Below are 18,536 nucleotides of genomic sequence, written 5' to 3' on the forward strand. Positions count from 1 at the left end.
AGTCAGGTGTGGGAGTGTGAAACTCAGTGCTGGTTTGCTGGGCTGTTTGCTGCACCGCTTAGGGCATTTCGAGTGATGATGAGGGGAGTGTTTCTGGACAGGCCACACCCACAGAGCTAGATTAGCTTCCTCATGTCTCTGTGCTGGATTATGTTACCACTGCCTCTGAGTTACAGTGTGCAAATCCATCATATAAAAGGTTCTGGTGCCTCAGCGTTCAGGACTTCTGAAAAACAGACACTTTAGGCATGACGGAAGCAACAGTGGTGAAAATTAGTCAGTGCCCCTGAGCTGCTTCTGTGCCAGGACAGTACTGAGATACTGATATCTGTAAAAATGGACACAAGTGCGGACAAAACCAGGCGTTTAATACTGTTTTCAGCTATGTGACGTATGTTTGTCCATCTTTATCGATAACAAGTAAGTCATATGGTGTTCAAAACCACATAAGGAAGTCTATTAGATATTACTTAAAGCTGAATTTCACTGATCTATTTTCAAAAATTCCCCATAATTCAGTGGTTGAGATGTCATTCAGAGTGGTTCGCTGTGAAACAGTTGATTTTAGAGGCTCAAGTTTCTTTACAGTGGTGGTGATGGGAACCAGACGTCACCTCGTCTACAGCACAAATGTAGACATTTTATTTACTATCCAAAACCACGAGTGAACCTACAGGCGTTTTTATATGTAATGTTGATGATGGTAAAATAGTGGAAAATCTGTTTTTCTCTGGGGACTGTTTTGCCTAACAACACCCTGCACGTATCCCTCCGCCATGAAGAGTTTAAAAAAATAAGCTTCAGGACAAAATCTTAGATCTGTCTTAGACATTGTAGTAACTTTCTGTGAGGGAGCTTTTAGAGGTGGACGTCTGGTTCCTATCACCACCACTGTGAACAGTTCTGACTCTGTAAGTTTCTCTAGAACAGAGCGTTTCACACCAAACCACTCTGAATGACTCTGTTTACACCTTAAACATTTAATTGTGCAGAAAATTTAGGCTTGCGGTTAGCATGATGCTAATTGCTTCCATTACGTTTTAGCTACATTAGATATTTTTGCCAAACTAAAACGATTTCAGTCCTGATTTGTGCAACCTGGTTGCCATTCCATGACTCTCATATTAAATCTGCATATTCAAATCATTCACTCATTTGGTTATTGAATGTTTCCAGGACGAAAGCCAAAACTGCTTTAAGTGTGACTGACCACAGCGTCTTCATTCTCAAGGGTTCAGAAGTGAAGTTTCCCCAAGCTAATGCTGATCAGTCTGAATGGGAGATTGTATTTCAGCCCCTGCTCTGCTCTCTTTGTTAACATGACACCTTCCTCTCTTCCCACCCTCACCGATCCCGTCCACAGACAACACCTGGAGGGGTGTGTTCACAGGTGAGGGAGTGGTTTTACTTTAAAAAGTTTCACTTCCACACTTCACACACACATTCCCCAGCAGACAGCGGCAGGAACGGAAGCATCACAAAGGCCTCGCCAGCTGGAGCTCAAAGCCACCATGAGGTCTCAGGAGAACGGAACAGGAGGAGAGGAACCACTAGCAGAGACCAGGACTGGAGAAGAAGAGCAGACGATACAGAAAAACACCCAGGAGGAGCCACAGAAGCATGGAGATCCGGGTGGAAGAGAGGACGAGCCTCCAGGTAGTGATAATCATCAAAATCAAACATTTTTTCTATGTTGATAATGTGCACTTGACATGCCGTTCTCAGTATTAGCAGCAAAGGCTTGGATCTGGATGGTCCTCTAATGTTAATTTTCAACTTGATCACAGGGAAATTGCATTTGAACAGCTGATAATGTGATAAATACAAGTGAAAACTTGACACATTCCATGTTATCCAGGTTGTGTCACCAACTACTACATTCTATGAGTGCTTGCAGTGAGAAAAGTCATTGGTTAATTAAAGTAAATATGTGTTCACATGATAGAAGTAACACTTGCTGATGACTCCCCAAACTAATGATTATGATTAGGTGAGAAATTTCCTGTTAACTTGCTCTGTTAATAGAGACTGAGAAGAAGTGTAGCCATTCACTGGTGACAGCTCAAACCAGCGGGACAGTTAGGAGAGATAAAGATAGAGTGAGTTTCAGTGTTGGAGACTAAAATAAAGACCAGAATTTGGAGCAAAACATCTCAGAAGAAGAGAAGAAGTTGGTATTATCATTGAAATTAAAGCAGCTCTAGGTAAGATATGGGGATTTGGGGACCTCTCTGGTGAAAATGTGTAATTACACACAACATTTGTGAGCATGTTGAAAGAGAATTCAAAGAGAACTCAGTCTAAACTTGGTGAAGGAGCGTCTTCTGAGGATGTGAGTGAATTATCTATTGTTGTCATCACATCTTCATCAGTATGATGTTGATTTTGAGATCATTTGAGACCGAAACATCGAGGTTGGACCTTCTTTTTGAGTCTGTGTGTGATGTTAATACGTAAAGACGTACGACTCAATGCCTCTGACTTTTAAATGATTATTTCAGCAGCGCATGCTCACCATATTTTAGTATGTTTTTGATTCAATAATGCTACTTCTTTCAGCTTTAACCAAATTTCTGAGAGCAGTTTTAATAAGTTATTATTGCATATAAAATAAAATATAGTGGTTTTTGGAAGTGACTCTTGAACTATTCCCATTTCAAGCATTTTGTTCAAAATACATGACTTTTCAAAGACTTGCAATCACATTGTTTAATAATATAAAACCAAGATATATTATATTTTGTTGCACATAAATGTATAAATTGATTCTACAGAATAGAATAGAATAGAATAGAATAGAATAGAATAGAGTATTCTAAAATAACTGAGGATTATAACAAAGTTATAATATAAAATACACAAAATTACACAAATACACAAAAAAGATATGATAAAATAAAAATAAATAAATAAAATAAATTAATATCGAAAAAGAAGTTCTAATAAAGTTAATATCCAGAATGCCTTATATTTGGTGAGCAAAGCTTGAGAAGAAATTCCTATAAATAGAAAATCAGCCGTCCATTATTTAATAAATTCTTGTTTTTTCCAAAATGCTTGACACATTGAAAAATATAAAAAATGCCTCTGAGGTCTACTTTAAATTTTTCAGTCTATACTGTATAAGTTATTATTGAATAAAATAACATTTAACTAATTTGACATGATGATCAAGTGATTTTAAACTTTTATTTGGGAGTATAGGCTACTGTTCAGTCTTGACATTGAGTATTTGGAAATAATTATCAATATCAAATCACTGAAAAATATGTGGTGATAAGAAATGTTGGCTGTATTGTTCATCTCTGCTTTCAGGCGAGGATGATGTGGTGTGTGACTCGTGCATTGAGAGCCCACGCCGGGCGAAGAAGTCGTGCCTGACCTGCCTGGTGTCGTACTGCGAGGCCCACCTGAGGCCCCACCTGGAGAATGCGAAGTTCCAGAGCCACAGGCTGGTGGAGCCTCTGAGGGACGTAGAGACTCGCATGTGTGAAACCCACGACTCCCAGCTCGAGCTGTACTGCTGCGTGGACGCCTGCTGTGTGTGTCAGGAGTGTGTATCAGGGGAACACCAAGGACACGACACACTGCCCATCACAAACGCACGCCGCAAGATTGAGGTACAGCAACAACGTTCTCCATTTCACTTTTCTCTGTCATCCCTCCTTATACTGTACACTTAAAGACACTACAGAGCAGCACCAGCTGTTATCGGTTCCTTTAGAACTCTCTCTGCATTAGTTTCTCCTTCTTAATGCACACAGACACACTCTACTCTTTCATTGATCAGTGTTATGAGTCATTAGCAAACTTCACATGTCTTCACACTCCTGAATGTGTTGCACTCTAACCGCTGACAGCATCAGTGCTGCTGTGCAATTACGCCCCCTTAATCAGCCAGCTTTAGATGTTCCTCTGATCAAACGAATGGATGATGAATGGATTAACAAGATCTCAAGATACAACCATCCATTCACACATGATGAAGGGCCACCTTCCTTTGTCTACTGCAGGAGAGTGGATTAGGACAGGACTAATCAGTGTGGTGTTATTAATGTTGAGTAACTGAGCTGAGTTTGCATTTGAGGCTGTGATTGTGTGTGTTTTATGGTCATTTATACAGCTGGACTGTGTTGGGGTTGGGGTGACTGTGTTGTTGTGTGGTGTTGTGTTAGAGTTTGGAGTAGAGATCAAGGTTATGATGTTTTTAAATTCGAGGTAGAGGTAAGGGTTGTGTTGTGCTAGGAATTAAATAGAGATTTAACAGTTTGTTGGTAGTTGGGGTAGAGATTAGGGAGATTTGTTGAGATCAGGGTGCTGTGTTGGGGTTTGGTGTAGAGATCAGGGTTACTGGGTTTGGTGTAGAGATCAGGGTTACTGGGTTTGATGTAGAGATCAGGGTTACTGGGTTTGGTGTAGAGGTCAGGGTTACTGGGTTTGATGTAGAGATCAGGGTTACTGAGTTTGGTGTAGAGATCAGGGTTACTGGGTTTGGTGTAGAGATCAGGGTTACTGGGTTTGGTGTAGAGATCAGGGTTACTGAGTTTGGTGTAGAGATCAGGGTTATTGGGTTTGATGTAGAGATCAGGGTTACTGGGTTTGGTGTAGAGATCAAGGTGATGTGTTTGGGTTTGGTGTAGAGATCAGGGTGACTGGGTTTGATGTAGAGATCAGGGTTACTGGGTTTGGTGTAGAGATCAGGGTGATGTGTTTGGGTTTGGTGTAGAGATCAGGGTTACTGGGTTTGGTGTAGAGATCAGGGTTACTGGGTTTGGTGTAGAGGTCAGGGTTACTGGGTTTGGTGTAGAGATCAGGGTTACTGGGTTTGATGTAGAGATCAGGGTTACTGGGTTTGGTGTAGAGATCAGGGTGATGTGTTTGGGTTTGGTGTAGAGATCAAGGTGACTGGGTTTGATGTAGAGATCAGGGTTACTGGGTTTGGTGTAGAGATCAGGGTTACTGGGTTTGGTGTAGAGATCAGGGTTACTGGGTTTGGTGTAGAGGTCAGGGTTACTGGGTTTGGTGTAGAGATCAGGGTTACTGGGTTTGGTGTAGAGATCAGGGTTACTGGGTTTGGTGTAGAGATCAGGGTGATGTGTTTGGGTTTGGTGTAGAGATCAGGGTGATGTGTTTGTGTTTGGTGTAGAGATCAGGGTGACTGGGTTTGGTGTAGAGATCAGGGTGACTGGGTTTGGTGTAGAGATCAGGGTGATGTGTTTGGGTTTGGTGTAGAGATCAGGGTGACTGGGTTTGGTGTAGAGATCAGGGTGACTGGGTTTGGTGTAGAGATCAGTGTGACTGGGTTTGGTGTAGAGATCAGTGTGACTGGGCTTGGTGTAGAGATCAGGGTGACTGTAGATTAAGGTGATATTTTGGGGTTTTGGGTAGAGATTAAGGTGATATTTTGGGGTTGTGGGTAGAGATTAGGTTTTTTTTTTCTTTAATTTGGATTGAGATTAGTGTGATGTGTTTCCATTTAGACACAGATTCCAGAGATTTGGGTAGAGACCAGACTGAAGTGTTATGATTTAGGTTTGGGTTTTGGTTACTTTATTTGTACCCATAGGTAAATTTGGTTTGTAGTAGACGGGTCAACATCCGTCCTGACACACATTTTACAGACACCACATACAACTGACAACTCACAAACATAAAGAGTACACAAGGTTCCAGTCCTCTGTGCAATGTCACTACAACCTGTTCATCTGAGTAATGGCTGCATTTCAGGACTATAAACCTACGTCCAGAGGGAAGAAGCTGAAATACAGTGTTCAAAGAATGGGAGTCATCACATAAAATTAGGTAGAGATTAGGATGGTGCATTGGTACTTGGGTGGAGATTAGGGAGAATTGTTAGCATTTGAGTAGATATTAGGGTGATGTGATTTGAGTAGAGATTAGGGGGATGTGATTTAGGTAGAGATTAGGGGGATGTGATTTAGGTAGAGATTAGGGGGATGTGATTTGAGTTGAGATTATGATGCTGTGGTTTGGGTAGAGACTATGGAGATTTGTTGGGAAGTAGTTAGAGATTAGGGTTTAGCATTGGGATTTGGAGCACACATATGGGTGATGTGGTTTGTAGTAAAACCAGAGCTGTGCTCTTTTTGGAGTTTGATATGAAGGTAACACTGTGGTTTGGGGTTTTAGGGTAGAGGTCAGTGTGATGGTCGATTGGGGTTTGTTGGAATATTGCTGTGATGTGTATATGCAGCTCTTTTACTGCCCTGTTGTGGCTCCACAGCTGAATCAGATTTGTAGGTAAAAATAAAATAATCCTCCTTTACAGTAAAATAAAGCTCTGCTGATCGTTCAACACAGTTTAACAATAAATGATCTTAAACTCTGGAATTAATGTAGCCTATAACTGCTAGTTCACCTAGCTAGTAGCTAATGATATGGCAAAAAGAAAGATTTAAAACGAACATCGATAATCTAGAGACTTGAATGGTGCAACAGTTACATTCGGGCGCCTCAGGCACCATCAAATGTTGAGAGACAATTTACAAGAAGCTATTCCACTTTGGAGTAAAGGTTTCCTGCTGGAGATGCGAGAAAAGCGGCTGTAGCTGAGCTAAAGCTTAAAACAGAGCAAACTTAGTAACTTATTTTTTTGCCTATACTAGGACATCAGCACATACTGAGACATGTTTACAGTCAAAATGGTAAAACGGTACTTCAGTAAAATGGATATAAAATGTTGTGGCTCCCAAGGTGGTTTGATTTTTATTGAGAGGACAAAATAGCTCTTCTCAACATGTGGGTTGCGACCCCTGGTCTATTATAATAGAAACACTATATATGTAATAGTTACACAGATTTAACCTTCAGATACACCTGGAGATCGGATTCAGTAACGGAGGAATAAGCGCAGAAAGAATTCACAGATCCTCTGAAGATGTCATCTCGTTCTAAAGTGCAAAGAATGCCTTTAACCTAGTTCCCCCGCGGCTGTCGGCTCTGTGTGGACCTGCTTGGGGAATGCAGGCCCTCCCACACAGCATTAGCACATTCCGCAAAGATCAGAAACACAGATACTACAGATTATCACCTGTGACACCATGCAATGTATATGTCACTGCTGAGGGCTGTGAGACCCTTAGCACATGGCGTGTGGTCAGTAGTGGCCACCAGTGAGTGTGGCATTCATATCTATCTTCTTGAAAACCAGCTTGACTGAAAAGGGTCTAGAAACAATAATCAAAGAACTTCACCTACAGTAGATACATATTGCCGATCCTTTCGCGTCATCGCTTGCTTTTGCGAAACTATACCAGATCTGTGTGCATTTGTATTTCCACAGAAAGAGCTCCAGGAGAAGCAGACCGAGGTGACAAAGACAGTAACAGCAGCAGAAAACTCTGCCAACAATCTACAGAGCAACATTCTGGCTGTAGAGGTACAGTTACATTCGCTGTCTTTCAGGAACTGTTGTGAGATGTAATCAGAGTGATTCAGAAAGGTTTGGTGTGAAATGGTTCAGATGTCTTTACAGTGGTGGTGATAGGAACCAGGAGTCGCCATGACTACAACACAGATATAGACATTTTATTTACTATCCAGAACCACCAGTGAACCTACACGAGTCTTCTGAGTTTTATATGGAATGTTGATGATGGAAAATAATGAAAAGTCTGCTAAAATATTTTTTCTTTTGCCTCACAACACCCTGCATGTATCCCTCCGCTGAAAAAAAAGGTCATCAGCTATCACAAAACAGTGTCTCAGTCATCAGGCAGTGAATTCATAACCATTTCATGTAGTAACTTTCTGTGAGGGAGCTTTTAGAGGTGGACGTCTGGTTCCTATCACCACCACTGTGAACAGTTCTGACTCTGTAAGTTTCTCTAGAACAGAGCGTTTCACACCAAACCACTCTGAACCGCTCTGTTTACATCTTAACCACTTAATTATGCAGACATTTAGGAAAAAATGGTGGAATTCCCCTTTAAGCCTAAAATCAGGCCTGTCCAAATAGGAAAAGAGGTCACAGATGTTTCTTTTGAGCCAACTATTCTACCTTCCTACAAAAATGAGTTAAATGGAGATCATTGTTTCTTTCATTAGCAGCTGATTTTTGGTAGATCAGTGTGAGGCTTTGAATACTGGAGCATTTCACACCAAACCTCTCTGAATGAGTCTGTTTACATCTGACCCATTTAATTATGCAGAAATTTAGAAATATTGGAGTTACTCCTTTTAATGAGGCAAGCCGACTGGGCTTGTGGTTTAATCTTGTGCTTCACTGGTGTCACACATTCTTCAGTGTGCCACAGGTTTCTGTGCTGGTCACAGCTAATTATAGCAGCATAACGTTAGCAAACCGCTGATTCATACATGTGCATTCATTGCCTCTGCGTAACAGCGACAGACACCCTGTCATTTTGGGATTGCACTTGCTCAGAGCTCAGGAATGGCACTCCACCTCAGTACCCAGCCTTTCTCAGATAAAGACACTTTTTAAGATGCATCCTGACTGGCTGGGCGTGTCAGTGTTTCTCCGGAAGCTTATGTGATGATATGAAGGCTAATCTGCTTCGCAAGAACCTCCAAATCTTAACTGAATGATGTTTTTGGTATATAAACTCACACAAACATTATGATTGGTTCTATAATAACTTATTAGTGTTCAGAACTGAATATTGAATAAATCATGTAAAAATACATTCGTCTAGTTCATGATATTGAAAACTGCACTGTATAAGTTTTTACTGTATCTAAAATAAGTTCATACTTTTGAACAGTGAAGTATATTTTGGTCAACGTGTCTTTCAGTGGTCATTTTTATATCACATTTCCACACAAATGAGTAAAAACTGTATATATATATATATATTATATATATATATATATATATATATATATATATATATAAAATGTGTATATCCACACTGTTTAAATATTTAAAGAAATGAAACTTCATCTATGCCTGAGAACCTTCCAGACACGTCAGACTGAAACCGGTGCTGATGAGTCCAGCATTCAAAGCCTCACATTGATCTACCAAAAATCAGCTGCTAATGAAAGAGACAATAATGACCCTGGTTTAACTCATTTTTGTAGGTGGGTAAAATAGAAACATCACTGACCTCTTTTCCTATTTGGACAGGCTTGAGTTTAGGCCTAAAGGGGAATTCCACCATTTTTTCAAAATTTCTGCAAAATTAAATCATTGTGATGTAAACAGAGTCGTTCAGAGTGGTTTGGTGTGAAACGCTCCGTTCTAGATAAACCTACTGAGTCAGAACTGTTCACAGTGGTGGTGATAGGAACCAGACGTCCACCTCTAAAAGCTCCCTCACAGAACGTTACTACATGAAATGGTTATGAATTCACTGCCTGATGACTGAGACACTGTTTTATTTTTTTTTTGTAATTATAATTATAATTTTATTTGACTTATTTCATGGCAGAGGGATACATGCAGGGTGTTGTTAGGCAAAATAGTCTCCATAGAAAACTGATTTAATCAGACTTATCATTATTTTACCATCATCAACATTCCATATAAAACTCAGAAGAATCGTGTAGGTTCACTGATGGTTTTGGATAATAAATAAATTCTCTATATTTGTATTATAGACATCAGGGCCCCCAGTTCCTATCCCAGGGCTCTGCTTCATGGGTGATTAACAATCACTAATCATTCCTAATCATTTCATATCAAACTACTCTGAATAATTTTGTTTATTCAACTAAATTGAATTGTGTAGAAATTTTGAAAACTTGCTGTAATTCCCCTTTAGGCTCTCTGGCTAACTTTCTTTGAAAACCACTCTTCTACAGAAATGAGAGCTTTTTGTTTTTGTTTGTGTTTTAGAGTTTTGAGAGAGATTAGATTTCTGCAGAACGTTAAAGGGGTCTGTGTTTGTGATCTAGTCCCGCTTACAGTCCTGCTGACCTGCATTCCTGCCTCTTACGAGTCTGTGCATGTGTGTTTGTGTGCTCAGGCGTGTGTCCAGGACATCCGTGCTGTGCTGCAGCAGCAGTTCTCCGCGCTGCAGGCGGCTGTGGAGCAGGTCCGAGCTGAGCTGCACGAGGCGCTGGAGGCCGAGCAGCAGCACACTGTCGCTCAGGCCCAGGGCATCCGGCAGCACCTGGAGCAGCACTGCGCTGAGCTGAAGAAGACACACACACACCTGGAGAAAATCACCAAGAACAAGAACGACGTAGACTTCCTCCAGGTACCAGCAGTTCTGTGTGGCTGTGTGGAAATAAACAGCACTGTGCAAAAGTCTTAGACCTTCTGAGACAATGATATATAAAGCTATTCATCTGGGGACGTAAACATTTCATTGTTCAAAAAACACTAATATTACAAATACAGTAAGACTTTGAGAAACACACATTGGGGTCTTGCTCTGTGTTTAATGAAGCCCAAATTAGACACTTCTCACTGGTTTATTTACTATGTGTTAAGCGCTGTTCATACTGACCTGTATCAGTGTGTAATTGGAGCTCTGTTTGGTGAAAATCACTAGTTTTAGTTGTGCTAATTCAAGTTAACCACTGAATTCACACCATATTAGTGTATAATCGGCAGCACTTAATTCCTACAGGTTCTAGATAGTGTGCGTAGCCACAACTTAATTCGGCATGAGAATGAGATAATTAAATTGTGGCCATGACTTAGTAAGACAAGGAACGAGATCATGCCTTATTAAGCTGTAGTCAAGGTATAATTACCTCGTTCCCATGTCTAATTAAGGTGTGGCCACGCATTAGGATCTCATTCCCATGCCCTTACTAAGTTGTGGCCATGACTTAATTATCTCATCCCATGCCTTACTAAGTTGTGGCCACGCATTAGGATCTCATTCCCATGCCTTACTAAGTTGTGGCCATGACTTAATTATCTCATCCTATGCCTAATTAAGTTGTGGCCACGCATTAGGATCTCATTCCCATGCCTTACTAAGTTGTGGCCATGACTTAATTATCTCATCCCATGCCTTACTAAGTTGTGGCCACGCATTAGGATCTCATTCACATCCCTTACTAAGTTGTGGCCATGACTTAATTGTCTCATTCCCACACCTTACTAAGTCATGGCCATGCGTTAGTATCTCGTTCCACACCTTACTAAGTTGTGGCCATGACTTAATTGTTTCGTTCCCATGCCTTACTAAGTCGTGGTCATGCATTAGTATCGCGTTCCCATGTCTTACTAAGTAGTGGCCATGACTTAATTATCTTGTTCTCACACCTTTCTAAGTCATGGCCACACGTTCCACACCTTACCAAGTTGTGGCCATGACTTAATTATCTCGTTCCCACATCTTACTAAGTCGTGGCCACACATTATCTTTATTTATACGGGACGTCACTCTCAGCGCTCCGTATGAAACTAACTTTTCTAAACTAAATAATCCCAGCTTGTATGTTTTTGGCCCCCGAAAAGCCATGAAATGATCTTTCCTTCAGAACACAGCCTGTTTAAGTGTACAGCGTATGAAGTCAATAATAAAGAGAGGATTTTAATAAATAGAACCACACAAACATCAGGAGTGAATCTCAGGGGTCAGAATAAAGTAGAAAAATGAAGAATATGGACCCTTTAAACCCCGAAAACAAACTGAATGCTGATTACTTAAAAGAAAGAGAGTGAAAAGTAAATTATTCACTAGTACATGCAAAAGTTTTCGGCGCCCCTGTCCAAATTCCATGTTTTTGCTGATTTTCCAAAAGAAAATAAGTTAAAACATCCTCTGCAGAGACACACTTCAGCACAATTTAATACACAACTACTGTTCATTTGCTGAATTCAACAGCAACTGGGCTAAAGTTATGGTTTATAAGTTATATTTGTTTCCAATATGTGAAACTCAGCAATTAATTAGAAACTAAACTTTGCATAAAAGTGCCATATTTAAGTGTATAAACATGTAAACATGTGATCTCATGAGGAGTGTTCAAACTTTGGTGTACGTCTGTATATCTGAATAGAAGCAAAAGGATTGAAAAGTTTTGAAAAATTGCACATCCATCAAAATAAGATCATTAATGAGTGTGTGTGTGTGTGTGTGTGTGTGTGGTGTGTGTGTGTGTGTGTGTGTGTGTGGTGTGTGGTGTGTGTGTGTGTGTGTGTGTGTGTGTGTGGTGTGTGTGTGTGTGTGTGTGTGTGTAGGAGTACTCTCAGTGGAAGAAGAGCAGCCGTGACGTGTGTGTGCCTGCAGTGTCTGTCAGCCTGACGGACCACCTGCAGTCCTTCAGCCGCATCATCACAGACACCACCCAGCAGCTGTGTGACAGCGTGCTCACCTCCTACCGCAGCACCCTCAAACAGGCCTGCTTAAACGGTCAGTCCACCGGCCACAGCACGTCAACACAGACACGACCGTTCAATCATGTTTTTCAACAATATAAAGCTGAACTGGCAGTGGATAAATACATAAGATGATTTTATCTGAGCATCATGACCAACTTTACAGGTTTCAGATATTCAGTACAATGCTGGGAAACTGTAAATCATCATCATCATCATTTTCGATGGAATCCAGTGATGAAAAATAAAAAAATAAGATTTTTTTTTTTTAAATTAGAAAACCTATTAAAATACAAGAAACTAATAAAAGAAGATCATAAAACAACACTAAATCAATAAAATAATCATGTTAAATTGAAATATTAGTTATTTCAGAAGTGGAGATCAAATCTCAAAGCTGATAACTTCACACAAAATTAATTTTAGTCTCTTTTTCTTCACAGAATTCTTGATTTTTTTAAAAACTCTTTAATTTCACCAGACGGCCCTTACAATCAAATTCTTATTTACAGTGATGGCCTGGCAAGAACACCTGTAGATAAGAGGGAGACAAAGAAGGAAAACGAAAAAGCTAAAAAAAAAAAGTAGCAGATCAAAGTACAACAACAAAAATAAGATAAACAAGAGAGCAACACGTTAAAAAAATTAACATTAAATGAAAAATGTAAACACCTTTTGTTGAGAATATATAAAATAACAAACTTTGTTAATATGTATTGTGGTGCCCACATATGAGGACTGTAGGACCTCACAACAATTCAATTAAATCTTTTAAAGAAACAATTCAGCACATCATGTAATCTCAAAACGTTCACCATGATTTGATAATTCTGGTACAGTTCAGAAACATTTTCATAAATACAAAAAATACACAAATGTAAGCTGCACAGTAGTGGAAGGGAATGAACACAATACACCAAGCATTTTGAAAATAGAGACTTTTATTTTGACAAAAAATATTGCATACTTATTAAATTATTCTATTTAACTGTAATCGGTCCTAACATAACAAAGTCGATGTAGTTATATCACCTCCTCCAGGTCAAAGTGTCGTGATGCCTCAATGCATTTTACATCCCTGCTGGCCACTTTATTGGAAACCCCTTATAGCTTGGGCGCTGGGCCTCACTGAGCCTAGCATTCCACCCACTTTTCAAAATTTCTGCAAAATTAAATCATTGTGATGTAAACAGAGTCGTTCAGAGTGGTTTGGTGTGAAACGCTCTGCTCTAGAGAAACTCAGTCAGAACTGTTCACAGTGGTGGTGATAGGAACCAGACGTTCCCCCTCTAAAAGCTCCCTCACAGAAAGTTACTACATGAAATGGTTATGAATTCACTGCCTGATGACTGAAACACTATTTTATTAGTTTTTAGAAGGATTTTTTAAAATCCATTCATGGTGGACAGGTACAATGGTGGGCTGGAGGGGACAACATAGCACAGGTCATGTTGGATAGTAAATAAAATGGCTATATTTGTGTCGTAGTCATCAAGACCCCTGGTTCCTCTCACCACCAATAGAGGATTTCACATCAAACCGCTCTGAATGTTTTTGTTTACATCTCAACCACTGAAATGCAAAGAAATTTTGAAAGATTTGTGGAATTACCCTTTAGGTCATAGTTTTGAATTTGAATTTGAAATTGTGGTTTCTGGGTTTAGAATTTGAAGTCTAAGTGACATTTCTGCTCTGATCCTACAGACAAAACGACGCCCACAGGTCAGGACATCAGCGCCCTGAAGCAGAATATAAACCTGCCAGAGCCGAAGAGCAGAGAGGACTTCCTCAAGTGTAAGAAACTCAGTGACACTGAACATGTCTGTGCATGTGTGTGTTCTTCATGATGCCGTCCCTGTGAGTGTGTGTGGGAGAGGGTTCATTTGAATGGTAGGGACGGAGTCAAACAAGGAAAAAGAGGAAATTCAAATGAATGTCAGTCTTTAGCTCGACTGGCAGGTTTTCACACAGAGCGCACACACAGTACACAAACACACACACACACACACACACACACACACACACACACACACACAGTACACAAACACACACACACACACACACACACACACAGTACACAAACACACACACACACAAACTCTTCAAACTACGCCAAATCGATTTCACACATCGCTGCTTCACCTCAAGGTCTCCTTAGGCTGGCTTTACGTGGTGAAACCTTCATGCAACTTCAGTTGCTTGAAACCTACATGAAACTAAATTATACTTCAGTTGCATAATGTAAAGCAGGGTTTCTTAACCACTGGGCCGAGGACCACAGGTGGGCCGTGAAGCACCCCTTGGTGGTCCTTGGGCCCATACTGACGGGGGCAGTGGTCCGTAACAATAAACAAGGCTTAACAATAAAAAAGAAATATTTGAGTCATTCTATGGAAACGTCCATTTTTGTGTCCCTAGCGTTTACAGATATATTACACTTGAAAAACATGTTAGGGTTACAATTTATTTAGATTTTAAAATAAAGTAATAAGTTATTTTAACAATTATACCTTTCTTGAGCCTCAATTTCGCAATATTGGTTTTTAAATCAATCATTTCGAATTCGAATTCCAGGCACCACAGAAGAGCTCGTCCTCACAGTCATGTGTGAAGGCTGAGGCCATATTTTGCCATTTTTTTTACTGCTATTTTAACTGTAATAATCTATACATGACTATGGAATATATAAATTAAATGACATAAAAAAACAAATGTCAAATAAATATTATAAAATATAGAATGAAAGTTGTGGTCCCCAGGAGTCGTGTCACAAAATATGTTCTACTTAAATTTGTTTAACTGCATAAAAAATGTATTACATTTTGTGTTGCACTACTTTGATGTTTGTAATGATGTTTATAATCACCACAGAAATGCGAGAGCACATGAGTACAGCAGGACAAATTTAATATTTAAGTATTTGCTTGAAATATGTCCTTCATAGAACATAATAAAGCGCACTTCTTTAGTTTTGCTCTAAAGCTAAAAGGCTAATTTAGCTAAAAAGTGAAGGAAGCGTCTAACCCACGAGTTAGAATGGAACTGCATGGCTAAATCATCACCACTTTCAAAATGTCAAAATTTCTGCATAACTAAATTGATTGTAGAGACTCAGATGTCTTTACAGTGGTGGTGATAGGAACCAGGGGTCGCCATGACTACAACACAAATATAGACATTTTATTTACTATCCAAAACCACCAGTGAACCTACACGAGTCTTCTGAGTTTATATATGGAATGTTGATGATGGAAAATAGTGGAAAATCTGAAATAATATTTTTTTTTAGGACTGTTGTGCCTTACCACACCCTGCATGTATCCCTCCACCATAAAAGGGTTTTTAAAAATAAATTTTAGGCCAAAATCGTCTCAAAACTATCGTTAAATTATGTCTCAGACAACAGACAACCCATAACCATAATTTTCTGCGAAGGAGCTTTTAGAGCTGGACATTAAATGACTTTGTTTACATATTAACCATTTGATTGTGTCGAAATTTTGAAACGTCCTTGGAATTCCCCTTTGAGTAATCTCTACTAGGCTTGATTATGTGGTTTCTGACACTGTATGATTCATTGTGGTCTATAAACATGGACTAAAGTACAGACAAAATTCAGGCCTTAAGCTGCTGCAACTGTTTTCAACTATGCAACGTACATCTGTCCTTTTTCCAGCTATATTAGCCTTGTAGCTCTAACAAGTCTTGGCTGATCGATGACATTTGAGATGAGGTGAAATCTGTTTAAATCTTGCTTTAAGGTGAGTCCTAATATAAATTCCCTGTCTCCTCTCCAGATGCCGCCCCGCTGACTTTCGACTCCAGCACGGCGCATCAGTTCCTGCGTCTGACGGAGGACGGGAAGAAGGTGACCAACACCACACCGTGGCAGCATGGCTACCCGGAGTGCCCAGAGCGATTTCTGCACTGGAAGCAGGTGCTGGCCATGCAGAGCTTCTACCAGGGCCGGCATTACTTTGAGGTGGACATCAGCGGCGAAGGCGTTCATGTTGGAGTGACTAGCGAGAGCATTGTGCGTCAGAGTGCCAACAATGATGGCTGCCTGACGGGCCACGGCGCCTCCTGGTGTCTGCAGTGGAACGGCCGGGGGTTCTCCGCCTGGCACGAGGGACAGGAAACACCCATCAGCGCCCCAAAGTCCACCCGGCTGGGTGTCTATCTGGATTTTGCCCGGGAGTTCTCTGGCCTTCTATGCGGTGAACGGAGGAGTGACTCTGCTGCACCAGTACCAGGCCGAGCTGAAGGAGCCGCTGTACCCCGCCTGCTGGCTGCCCAAGAAGGAGAACGTGGTGCTGCTGGTGATGCCGGGACAAGAGATGCCGCTGAAAAGCCCCTCCCCACCCTGCTCTCCACCATAAAGAGCGCACCTTTATTGTTGTAGTAATATAGGGGTGGACAGTATGAAGATATGGCGTCATTATTATGATGAACTGCATCACAATATGCTTTTGTGAATGTATGATAGGTATGATCAATATTCATAGATCACGGATTGTGAAAAACAGCACGAACAGCATATTAACAAGTAGGGATGTTAGCACATTATGCTAATAATTATGCTAATTATCTTATTTTGTTAACTTATTTTACTGCCTTATTGTTGGAGATCACAAATTCCTTCCCTGGTGATGCCAAAGCCATCCGTAAGTGGGAGTACTGAGGTCCGTAGGAGGTCATTACTGTGTTCTCTCTCTCTCTCTGGGTGGGTAGGATGGTCCTTCCTGTTCCCCCAACACTCAGCATGATGCCAGCCAACTTGGCTAATAAAATTAGCAGTTAGCATTAGCAGCAGTTTGAAAGCACGTGCTAGCCTTCACCATCCCAGTTTGGTAGCAATGTGTGACTGAGGAAGACCTAGCTAATTGGCTAATGAGTGGAATTGGAAACGCTAAAATTTGGGAGAAAAAATTGGATAAAAAGCAAAACAAAACTCATTTCAATCATGTTTTTTCACAGTATTTTTTAAATATGCTACGCTATTTCGCTTGCGCATTTCTGTCCATTCCAACTTGTTTTATTCATGATACATTTACACCTTTAATGTAAATGAGAATCATCATAAAAAGGTTTTTGAATGCTGTGATTTTATATTTCACCATGCTGCCCACCCTTACGTTCCCTGGCCACTTTAGCAGAAACCCCTCTTTTGTAGTTCCACATTGCTGGTGTACAGTTAAAGACTGGGGATCATCTGTAGATCTACAGTTTATGTTGGTCATCTGTGATTTATACAAACACAGAGGTCTTCATTGAATTTTCCATATAGATTTATATGATCAGTATATTTAATACAGTACAGTGTATCATTTCATTTCCGTCAAAATATCCACCGACAAAAACACGCCTTGGCTTTGGAAGTGTAGTGTTAGAGCGCGTGACACAGTGTCTGAGTGCTCTCTGAGTGCTGTGTTAGCTTATGTCCTATGACTGAATGCTTTACCCTAATACAAATAGTGCATGTGTAATAAATGCTGTGCCTTGTTTCTTAAATAAACTCCTCCAGGTACAGTAAACTGTGTGTGAGTATGTGTTGACCAGACAGCCTGATGGCTTTCACTGGGAATGTGTACCATCTGTTTAAGCAAATATCAGATCTCTATTTTGTACAGTAATTTCGTGGCTGAAATAACTCGCCACACTTTTCTGTCCTAACAGAGTTTTATTTGTACCCTTAGGTCTCCTTATTACATTTGTGTGGTTGTCACATGTTTCTTCCTTTATATTGCAAAAACAGTCATAATTTATGTTTACGTGACTATTTTGACCCTCCCCTTAAGCTTATAATTAAACAGCCTGCCCCTTTAAGACTGATGTATGTAAATGACTCTGTTCTGATTGGCAGCCCTCATTCAAAAAGCAGGCTTAAACCCTCTTTATAGCTTTAGCATGAATGTATGGAGTGTATGGAATGTATGGACTGTATTGAGTGTATGGAATGTATGGACTGTATGGAGTGTATGGACTGTATGGACTGTATGGAATGTATGGACTGTATTGAGTGTATGGACTGTATTGAGTGTATGGAATGTATGGACTGTATGGAATGTATGGACTGTATTGAGTGTATGGACTGTATTGAGTGTATGGAATGTATGGACTGTATGGAGTGTATGGAATGTGTATGGACTGTATGGACTGTATGGAATGTATGGAGTGTATGGAATGTATGGACTGTATTGAGTGTATGGAATGTATGGACTGTATGGAGTGTATGGACTGTATGGAGTGTATGGAATGTATGGAATGTATG

The 18,536-nt window shown here is 40.3% G+C and overlaps 1 protein-coding gene across 1 annotated transcript; it reads left to right on the forward strand.

The window, feature by feature from the left end:
• Positions 1 to 1,459: 1,459 nt before the first annotated feature.
• On the forward strand, positions 1,460 to 17,799 carry trim16 (tripartite motif containing 16). The gene is given in 8 exon segments (XM_036571883.1): positions 1,460 to 1,656; positions 3,316 to 3,620; positions 7,304 to 7,399; positions 9,951 to 10,184; positions 12,128 to 12,299; positions 13,970 to 14,059; positions 16,063 to 16,457; positions 16,459 to 17,799. Coding segments are annotated over 8 exon segments (1,623 nt in total). The 5' UTR covers positions 1,460 to 1,511; the 3' UTR covers positions 16,645 to 17,799.
• The last annotated feature ends 737 nt before the right edge of the window (positions 17,800 to 18,536 follow it).

This window comes from Colossoma macropomum, unplaced genomic scaffold (assembly GCF_904425465.1).
Source record: "Colossoma macropomum unplaced genomic scaffold, Colossoma_macropomum, whole genome shotgun sequence".
In the NCBI taxonomy this organism is placed as follows: Eukaryota; Metazoa; Chordata; class Actinopteri; order Characiformes; family Serrasalmidae; genus Colossoma; species Colossoma macropomum.